The following is a 10,739-nucleotide window of genomic DNA, read 5'->3' on the forward strand; positions in this document are numbered from 1 at the left end:
CAGTGCCAACTCCCCCGCGACTTCCAGAACGCTCCTTTGGAAATCCAGAGGAGGAAGAAGAAATGCAAAGGCGGAACCCAACCCTCGGAGGCGTGCGCGGGAGGGCTGGGGCTCATCCCAACGCCTCCTGCCAGGAGGCTGCAGAGGCCCAGCTTGCTCCCGCCTGCCTTTCTCCCAGCTTCTGCAGCACCCAAGGAACCCCGGGAGCATCTGGATAAAGGGCCTGGCTGCTGCCCTGGCCACATCCCCACCCCCTGCCACAGGGTCTGGCTCTTCCAAGCCGCATCTGCTCGTGGCCACTACCTGTTTTAAGGACGAAGCTTCCCGAGGCATGTAACTATAATACCTGCTTTCCTCGCTCCTGCTCTCACATGTCGAAGCTTGGCAGCTTTTATTCCATGACGCTGCCTTTCTTTCGCGGGCACGTGCTCGCAAGCGTGGGGCCGCCAGTGGTGCCCGTGATCTGGCTCTCTGCAGCTCTTCCTCCCTTCTCCTGTGAAAAGGAATGAAGCCGAATGGATTGAGGGATTGAAGTCAATATTCTGACTTTTCTTTGACACTTAATCAAAGGGCCTCGGGGCAAAGAGAAAAGAACCTTTGCAGGGTGCATTTGAGCAGTGTCGGGCAAAGCCCTCCGGAGCGGGTCTGAAAGGGGCTGTGTCTGAGCTGGACCGGTGAAACGCGGAGGGCAGCGCACTGCAAAGGGGGCCAGGCTGCGGCGGAGCCAGGGGCTTCCTCCAGCTCCCTGCTCCTGCCCATCCCTTCCCTTCCCCATCCTGACAAGAGCTTTTTTGCCCCTGCGCATCCCTCCATGCTCTGTTGGAGATAACAGAGATATCAGAGATACTGGAGATAACAGCGCGCATGCGAGGAGGAGAGCTGGGGCCCTGCAGAATGGGAGCTTTTCTAGCTGTTTTGCAAGCAGCAGAGAGCAGAGATGTTTCCGATTATTCACGCTCCGAAAGTGACTCAGCCGCCGAACAATTCCCCTTTCTCTCTCATCTTCCTGTGCAATCTGGATTTAGCTCCTTTTTGAGTATGCTCCAATTTCTGCCTCCCAGCAGCTCTTCCCCCTTCTCCCCACCTCACCCCTTAATTATCTGGATGGAAGGGGCATCTCCATTATAACCCTGCCACGGGGTGCCCGTGAAGAGCTGGGCTGCCTTCCCCTACGCCCCGCTAAGCAGAGAATTAACAGAGAGCACCACATACCTCTGAGCCATAATCACAGTCCTTAGCACATGCTTTATGCCTTTTCATGTCTCCCGAAGTGCTGCACAGCCATTAAGCGCAATTAAGCCCCGCAGCCTCCCTTTCCAGGGGGGTTAAGAGCAGCAATGAAGACTGGAGCGAAGTCGGGCAAGGACAGGGTGGTGCAGGAGAGGCTGAGGCAGCTGACAGTGTGACAGCCAGAGCCACGGGCACGGCAGGAGCACAGGCACTTGCTGGAATTTGTGCCTACTCCCTGTTCAGCACTCAAACACACTCAAAAAACCCCAAAATGTTCCTCCCATCCTTATTTTTAATTAAGGCAACAGCTCAGGTTCCTCGGGAGTCATGCAACCCTACCTGCCCTCCCTCGTGCATGCACCAAGATGCACCCAAGGGCGCTTTGGGCTCAAGGTGCCTTCCCCACGGAGCGGCAATGCTGGGAACAGTGCCACGGAGGCGCCGGAGAAGCCGGTGCTCCCCCGCGCTGCCTGCCTGCCGCCCTGCACCCCAAAGGGCCTTTCCCTGATCCCGCGCTCTCTGCCCCGCAGGCCCGCGGCTCCCGGCGCCAGGAGGGCTCTGCTATGAGCGCAGCCGCCGCCGCGCCAGCAGCGGCATGGGGAGCGTCAGCAGCCTCATCTCCGGCCACGGCTTCCACGGCAAGCACTGCCGAGCCTCCCAGTGCCGCCTGCGCAAGTCGGCCCACCTGAAGAAGCTCAACAGGTACTCGGACGGGCTGCTCCGCTTCGGCTTCTCGCACGACTCCGGCCACAAGTCCGGCTCCAAGAGCAGCAGGAATGAGGACTTCTTTTACATCAAGGTCAGCCAGAAAACGCCCGGCTCACAGCGGGCGGACTACACGGCGCTCGCTAGTGGGGAGCCGGGCGGCCAGGCCGGGTCGAGCAGCTTGGACTTCGGGACGCCCACCCCTCAGAAACTGATGTCCTTCCCAAATCCGCTGGAACTGGTTAGTAGGGGAGGCACGTGCCGCACACCCGCGGGGCCCACATCTCCCTGGCCCGCAGGGACTGCTTGGGGCCGAGGTCCACCACGACGCCCCTTGTCGTGGCGGGGGCGCAGATCCCACTGCCAGGACTATCCCGGCCTCTGCCGCGGGAGGAGGCTCCAAGACAAGGGCTGGTGCCAGGGAAGCGGGAGAAGACGGGCAGCGGGGAGGTGCCGAGGGATCCCGCCACCATTCCCTTTGGGCTTTGGGCCGACAATGTAGTCCCCACACTTGCGGTTCCAGCCACGCGTGTTCGGATTCGGGCAGTCTAAGCGGCGCGGGTCTTTGGTGCTCACTGGCTGCTCTCTCGTCCCCAGAGTGCAGAGAAGAGTGCTGCGAGGCCGACAGCCTTCAAGCCGGTGCTGCCCCGCTCCAGCGCCATCCTGCACTCCTCCCCGGAGGACGGCAGCCACATCTCCCAGCAGCTGCTCGCGCCGGACAAGGCCAAGGAGCAAGAGCTCAAGCCAGCCTTGTGCTCCGGGGGGCTCTCCGACTCCGGCAGGAACTCCATGTCCAGCCTCCCGACCCACAGCACCAGCAGCAGCTACCAGCTGGACCCGCTGGTCACCCCCACGGGACCCGCCAGCCGCTTTGGGGGCTCAGCCCACAACATCACGCAGTGCGCGGTCATCCAAGACAGCAACATGATGAGCCTGAAGGCCATGTCCTTCTCTGACGGGGGCAACAAGATCATCAACCCTGGCAAAGCACACCATGCCTCAGAGAAGACCACTTGCATCCGCTCGCCCATCTCCACAGACGAGTCCACCATCCAGGAGCTGGAACAAATGCTGCTAGAGAGGGAGGGAGAGCTGCAGGAGCTTCAGTCCAGCTTTGAGGAGAAAGAAGTCACCTCCTGCCAGGTTTATGAAGAGAAGCAGAGGCGTTGCAAGGAAGAGCTGGAGGGCCTCAAGCAGAAATGCAGCAGCAAGCTAAAGCAGACCTCACAGAAAACCCAGCGGACGCAGCAAGTCCTTCACCTCCAGGTGTTCCAGCTGCAGCAGGAGAAGAAGCAGCTCCGCGAGGAGCTGGAAAACCTCATGAAAGAGCAAAACCTGCTGGAGACCAAGCTGCGGTCCTATGAGAAGGAGAAGACTAGTTTTGCTCCGGCACTGGAGGAGACTCAGTGGGAGGTAAGCGGCAACCGAGCACGCCAGAGCGCAGTCTCAGCGGCTGCGAACACCAGCACTTGCAAAGGGTTCCTGCGTGGAACGGGGCAGCAGCGCGAGCCCTGCGTAAAGCCCTACAGCCCGGCTGCATTTGTGCGGCTGCATTTGTGCGGCTGCATTTGTGCGGCTGCAGCGGGCGCAGCGTGAGCAGGGCGCGCAGCACCGCGCACCGGCTGCGGAGCACGGAGCGGTGCGAGCCACGGGAGCTCAGCCGGCACGCGGGGCCTCCGAGCTGCCACTAGCCCGCGGCTCGCTACCGCTCAGCTCAGCACCTCCCATCGTAAGGAAACAACTGCTGCAGAGAGGAAAAAAGCCAGTCATTAAATACCATTTCCAGCCTCGTGTGCCGGCTGCTGCAAAGGAGCAGTAAAGCTGCCTTTACTGCCGCAAAAAAAAAAAGCTGCAGCCAGAGCCGTTTTCCCAGCCAGGCTCCGTGCAGCCCCGAGGCCTGGCTGTGCTCGCCCGGCTCGACGGGGCTGCGCGGCGGGTTTTGCCGCTGCCTGCGCACGGTGGTGTGTTTCAGCCCTAACCGCGGGCGCTGTGTCCCTCCCTGCAGGTGTGCCAGAAGTCCGGTGAAATTTCCCTCTTGAAGCAGCAGCTGAAGGAATCCCAGACTGAGCTCAACACCAAGACCGCGGAGATCCTTGGCCTGAAAGCTCAACTGAAGGAGGTGAGGGCTAAGATGGAAGGGCTGGAGATGAAAACTCGGGACCTGGAGGACTCTCTGCACACCAAGGCCATGGAGTTGGAGGTGTGTGAAAATGAGCTTCAGCGCAAGAAGAATGAGTCCGAACTCCTGAGAGAGAAGGTTAACCTGCTGGAGCAAGAGATCGTGGACCTCCGAACGGAGCTCTCCATCCTCAAGGAGCAGCTGAAGGAGGGCTGGGACAGGGCCACGTCTGCCGCCAGCCCGGCCCTGGGCATGGTGGACAATGTGCAGGTCCTGCAGGGAGAGGTGGAGAGGCTCAAGGCAGAGCTGAAGGCTGAGCGGGACAACAACGAGCAGATGACGTCCGGCTTCGAGCACGAGCGGCAGACGTGGAAGGAAGAAAAGGAGAAGGTGATTCACTACCAGAAGCAGCTGCAGCAGAGCTACCTGCACATGTACAAGAGGAACCAGAACCTGGAGAAGATGCTCCAGCAGCTCGCCTCGGGGGAGGATGGCAAGGAGCCCATCGCGCTGGACATACCCGGTGCCGATGTGCCCTATGAAGACATCATCGCCACCGAGATCTGAGGCGGGCTCCCCTCTCCTCCTCGCGGACGGAGGGCTCCTCCAGGCGTGAAGCCCTTCCTTGCAGCTCAGCCCGAGCTGGGTGCCCCCTGTACAGTTCAGATGTGTTTATTAGCTGAGCTGGTGAGCCCTTCTGCCTTCCCCGTGTTGCGCCATGGCGGTGCCCTACGCTGCCTGTCGTGTTCCAGAGGTGAACAAGCAATTCGTGCCAATGGTGACGTGCCCAGCACCTGCCCCTCGTGTCCAGTGCCTCCTCAGCAGATGCCTTCTGCTTGTTTGTAAGGATTGAGAAGCCAGAGACAAGGGCAATAAGGGAACAGGACTTGAGCAAAACCAAAATCCTATCAGGTTAGGAGATGATGCAAAACGCCCTAGGGTGAACTCTCCCCACGGGATGAATTCCAGAGCGATGAACGCTGGTTCAGAGAGGGCCTATGAGTAGCACAGCTCTGGCCACAGCTCCTCCTACCTTGTTCAAGAAGACATAACCAACACCACGCTTCCACCACTGGTCCCTGGCCCACAGCCCGGAGAAAACACCAAGCTGCTCTGCCACTTATTGCTCTTTCTCCAGCTGATTTTGACTTCCAGAGAACAGTTGTAGCCAAGGAACCAGCCCGTAAGGAGCAAGAGGATTCGTACCATGCCACTGACCAGGCAAAACATCCCGCTCTGCTTCTTCATCCCTTCCACTGTCCTAGAGTGCCTCAGGAATTACCCCACGTGCACACACACTAACCCAAGACTATGGAGAGGGAGCAACCTTAGATTTATAAGGTTGACTCATCATTTTTCCTCCCAGTGCAAACCACTGGAAAGCACCATCTTCTAAAAGGACAAGTGACTATTAAGAGATCACCCCAAGATACCTTAAAAGAGGCCGGGGTTTCAAAAAGGTGCCTCTTGGGAAACAAACTCCTTTCAGCCTCATGAAGTTGAGCAGCAGGAATGTAAGCAGCCACAAATCAGCAGTTTTTTTCTCTTAGAAAACCCCCAATTGATCACTTTCCATCTCTCCTCATCTTTTCCGAGTGCAGCAACCAAAATCGTAGGCTCTGCTCCTTTCAGTTAAGCACAACAGTCACTCCTGCCAGCAGGTTCCTGCCTCCTTCCTGCAAATCGGCCGTGCCGGAACTGCCTTGCACTAGCGATCCCAGCCCACGGAGCAGGCTTCCCATCCCGCACCCACCACCTACCAGCACTTCCCTCCTGCCAGGCCAGGCACCACATATACATATATTATATATATAGTGGCCAGGCCATGCACCACACTGTATATCCACGGCCTCCTGGCTCAGGAGGACTTTACCTCCCTATTCTTCAGCTGCTAACTAGATTTAAGGATTAGCAGAGATTGCGGGCAGCCCTGGAAAAATCAAGAGGGAAATCATTTTTTTTGGCCCCAAAAGCAGCCCCGCATGCGCACCCGTCCGTGCCATGCCTCCCTCCCACACACTCGCCCATCAAACTGCCGGCCGTGCTTCCTCCCGTGCCATTCCGCCCACGGGCTCCCGTCACCGCTGATGACGGGAGCCCGGAAGAGAAAATCCCCCTTGCTGCTTTCTGCCCTCACTCTTCTAAACGGTCTCCAGGCATGGGCAAGGGAAGAAAAAGCAGCGGCTGTCCCAGCGGGGTCTGCACTGGCCGGAGACCCTGGAGCAGCCCCTTCCCGGCGCCTCGCGGCTTGGCCAACCTGGAAAACACTCTGTGCCTTCTGTGCCCCGCTCCACGGGCAATTCCTGGCCGCGCATCCCTAGCCAGGCAGCAGCAGCCCAGAGCCATCGGCTCCCACACAGTTTCCGGCCCCGCGGCTCCAGGGCAGGTTTGTTCCGGTCCCTTTTCCTGCAAGCCACAGGGTGGGGAAGCAGCCTCAGTCTTTGCCAAAACCGGCTACTTTTAGAGGACCAAAACCTGCTGCTTTTTGGAGGCAAACAGCTCTCCAGCACCCCAGGGAGAAGCTGCATCAAGTCAGCTCTGCCTTGAGAGGCCAGAAGGGATTTTCTGCATCATCCAAGCCATAGACCTGCCCCGAGTGGTTTTATACCCGCTCCCTGTCCTGTGCTCACACACAGTCACTGGAAGCTCTAAGTGCCCAACAAGCCAGAGACCCAGAAGGGAGCAGAGCTCTTCCTGCCTGCCCCTTTTCCACAGCTCCTCACGGGCATCAGCCTTCCCAGGCTTTCCGCTCCTGTTCCCGCCTTGCCCGGGAAGCCGGTGCCCTCGGCTCCGGCGCCCTCAGAGGCTCCCCGCGCGACTTCCCCATAGCGCCGGCTACGAATCCTCCCCGACGAGCGCCGCACGACGTGATCGAGCGGCGCCGCGACCGCGCCGCCTTTGCACCGCGCTGTGTTTGCCCGTGCGCCCCGCACACGTGTCGTTCCTTGGTGTGAGCGACGGCTGCCCTGCCCCGCGCCGCCGAGCACGGGGCTCAGCCCGTGGATATCATTATTTTTCTGCAGGTTTTTTTGGATGTTACTTCTGGTGACTCATGCAAACTACTGGTAATTTTATGTTTTTATATATAAATAAATTTTTTAAAAGTTACTTTGCGCTCTGGGAGCGGTATGAGCTATAAGGAGCTAGGACCCTGGCGTCACCTCCCCAGGGACTGCGGCTGCAGCCAGGAGTCTCTGCATTTGGCTTGTGCCCTAAACGCAAGTGCCAGGGCCCTGGGACACCCCAGTTTTTGGCTCTTTCAGCCTCTGCTCATGGTCATGGCCTGTGGCAGATGCTGCCCCTCAAGCACCCCTCGATTCACCTCCCTCTGCTTTTGAGGATGCCCCTCCAGGCCATTCCATCCATCTATCCCATCCCAGGGCCAGCTGCGCACAGAGGCCCGGGGGGGGGCCCACACAGAGGCCCGGGGGCCCCCTCAGCCTGTCGCCATCTGCCACTGCACAGTGCCACTGGTCGCGAGCAGCGGAAACACCCCAAAAACACATAAAAGCAGCCAAAACAGGACGCCTCTTCCATGCCCTGGGCCTCCCGTCGCTGCCCTGCGCAGCAGCCCCACGCGCCTGCGCTGCCCATGAGCCAAGGTCCCTGGGGGGACGCGGTTCCCCAGCCCCGTTATCTCGGCCGTGCAGCCGGGCTAAGCCAGGCCCGGCAAGCGCGGCGGCTCCGAGAGGGTGGCAGAAAGGGAGGCAACGGGCCTGGCTCGCGGCACGGCGCCGCCCGGCTCCGCAGAGCCCTTGTTAGCGCAGGCCCCCCTCTTCACCCCCTGTTCCCCCGGCCCCGACAGCCGAGCGCAGCATGGAAAACAGATACGGAGGGGCCGCCACAGCGGAAACGTCCTCACAAAAGCTTGGGACCTGCTTTGACTGTTAAACAGGCAGCACCCCCTGCCAAACACAGAGGTGCCCAGCACCCATTTGCACTGCACGGATGTGGGAGCATCCTCACAGCCCTCAGCTCCAGCCTGGCCCCTGCACCCTGCTCCTAAACCCTTCTCTCCAATGAGAGGCAATCGGGATTTCAGCACCTGCCTAAGAAAGGACAAGTGAAGCAATTTGTATTCCAAGCACCAAAAAAAAGCAACGGGACAATTTTCTCGCCACGATCCATTGCTAGCGGCACATGGAGGCAGCTCCCAGGCTGCCCTGTTCAAGGGAGAAAGCTGAGGAACAGGGTGGAGAACACGAGGAGCGCTCCAAGGGGAACGCTGCATCCCTGCAAACCATCCCAGCCCCCAGGGCCCCGGCTCCCCCCGCACAGCGAGGAGCAAGCAGCGGGTACCTGCTCCTGCCGACGCTTTCCAGGGAAGTCTTGGCTCTGCTCACGCTGCCTGAGGCACGAGGGAGGTTTATTTTTAGAGCCTTTGAAAGCTGCTGAGGAGGAAAGAGATAGAAAACCACGTGCCAGATCTCTCTCTCTTTCTCAGCGCACCTTCTGTTACAAAATACCTCTGGCTGTCACCTCCACTCGGCTGCTTTTCTGCAGCCACCTGCTCGGCCGAGCCCTGCTCAGCTTTTCCCGAGGCTGCACGGGTGTTCGGATGAGGACAAGGAAGGACAAGAAAGCCCCTTGGTCTGCCTGTTATCCTGAGGTAGCAGAAGGAGCGTCCCCGAGACAGGAACAGCCGAAATAGGGGGACACAACGAGGCGGCAGTGCAGGGGAACTCACCATGGCCGTGCTGGTCTCACAAGCAGAGCACCGCATCCCTTAGGGGCTATCCGCTCATTTTGCGCCAAAACACAGCGGCTTTTTAATCCCTTTTTAAAGCCCTCTTCACCTGCTCATTGCTTTTGCTCGGGGCAAACATCCCACTTGCCCCTGGTTAGATGTGAGGAGGCGGCTCGCAGGACAAGAGCCAGCCCTGGAGCAGGGCCCTCAAGGAGGGCTCAAGGGCTCTCGGGACAGCCTCACTGTAACGAGCTAACGGGCAATTAGAGAGGCCACTCGAGGAGGGAACGAGTAACAGCACAACGAGTAACAGCACAAGCAGCAGGGGCCACGCAGAAAGCAGGAGGAGCTGGAGGGAGCAGAGATCTGTAATTGCCAAATTAACCCATGAAGAGGCTAATGAAGAAGCTAATGGGCAGGAGAAGCTGTGTCCCTAAGCAGGTGGAGCTCAGGGCACGCTCTGCTTCAGGCAGGAAAAATTCAGTCCTCAGCATTACAGAGCTTTGCCTGTCCTTGGCAGGGCTCTGGAGCACGAGGAGCAGAACGTGGGGCACAGCTCCCTAAGGTGACGTGGCACCCACAGAGCAGCACCCATAGGGCTGATGCTCTGGCCGGGGGTCCCGCTTCATCTTCGCTCTGCGTTGAGCCCCTTCTGCAGCTGCCCTGCTGCTAACAGACCTCGAACAGGAGGGGAGCTGTTACACTAATCAAGCGACACAAATGAGCTTCGAGATGGGGAAAATCAATTTGCATCCTAACGCACCAGGGCGACTGCGTGCGTTTGGGGGGCTGCATCACACCTCAAATCTCTGCAGAGAGAGACCAGAGCTGCCTCGAAAGAGCAATTAAATCAAGCCACGGCCGCGAAAGAGCAATTAAATCAAGCCACAGGGGCAGCAGGCAGAGCTGCTTTTGATGTGCAAATACCCTGCAGCCACTTGCCTCAGCACACAAGCTCTCCCCGCCAGTCCCTGCCCCTGCCTTGCATCTGCCAATCCAAACGGAAAATCCACAGGGAAGAGCGGGGGTGGGGGACACATCCTATGTTTGCTCTCCTCCCTTCCCTAAATGAACCGACAGCTGCCGTGTGCTTCGCAGAGCCCGGAGCGGCTGAAATCAGCTGGCCAAGGGGGATAAGACCCCCAGGCAGCCCTCATTAGGCATTACCAGGGAAAAAAAAAAAAATTACGAAAGCAGCATGTAAATGCATTAAGGCAGCAGATGTGAGATCAGCATGTCCCATTGAGTTTGGTACCTGCTGTCTCCGTGCAAGGAAGTATTAGCCTGTTTGTTCAGCACCTCAAGCCCAGACACGTTGGGTTAAACCAACCTGCCTGCCTCTGCCAGGCACACATAGCTCAGCAGACCAGGTTCAAGCAAGTAAGGGCAATATTTCCCCCAACAAGGAGCAAAGAGGCTCAATAAGCCATTTTTGTGCTTGTAAGCAGCACAAAACTTCTCCCCTGTAATGCCAAACGATCCAGACCCAGCCTTTCCTCACCATTTAAAACTGAGTTCATTTATAGCGAGCAGCATCCAAGCAAACTGAGGAGCTTCACTGCTCCCAGCACTGCTCCGAGTGGGTCTGGTATTGAAGCTTTTGAAGCGATAACTGCCATGTAAACAGCTAATAGGCAACGTTAGGCTCTGGGGACAGGGGATCTGAAACAACGGTGTTTCTGGAGGCAGCAGCACGCCGGATTTGGGGGTGACGCGGGACAGCCGGGTCGGTCCCCTCGCGTGCTGGCCTGCAGTGCCGCTGCGCGGCTGCCTGGCTGCAGCGCAGCTCCCCGCGGGCCGCGCGGCTCCTGGGCGCTGCACAAAGCAGCTGTTGTCACCCCGGTAAACCACAGGCTGCCACAGTCCCTCCTACGAGCAGCCACATTTATTAAGCTCAGTTCCAACCTCTGGCTCCCATGAGCCACGCTGACGGTGCTGAGGCTTTGCTGATGAGCCTGGCTCAGAGCATTCAGCCCAATAGCAAGGATGACATTCAGA

General features: G+C 58.8%; 1 protein-coding gene across 1 annotated transcript; it reads left to right on the plus strand.

Moving 5' to 3' along the window:
• The first annotated feature begins 1,821 nt into the window (after nucleotides 1–1,821).
• Nucleotides 1,822–6,054, plus strand: LZTS1 (leucine zipper tumor suppressor 1). Its single transcript, XM_026042886.1, has 3 exons — nucleotides 1,822–2,176; nucleotides 2,533–3,348; nucleotides 3,941–6,054. Exons 1-3 carry the CDS (start codon nucleotides 1,826–1,828, stop codon nucleotides 4,619–4,621), a joined length of 1,848 nt encoding a protein of 615 aa, XP_025898671.1. The 5' UTR covers nucleotides 1,822–1,825; the 3' UTR covers nucleotides 4,622–6,054.
• Nucleotides 6,055–10,739: the final 4,685 nt, after the last annotated feature.

The sequence above is a fragment of the Nothoprocta perdicaria genome, unplaced genomic scaffold (genome assembly GCF_003342845.1).
Source record: "Nothoprocta perdicaria isolate Ctin4 unplaced genomic scaffold, notPer1 scaffold_103, whole genome shotgun sequence".
Lineage (NCBI taxonomy): Eukaryota > Metazoa > Chordata > Aves > Tinamiformes > Tinamidae > Nothoprocta > Nothoprocta perdicaria.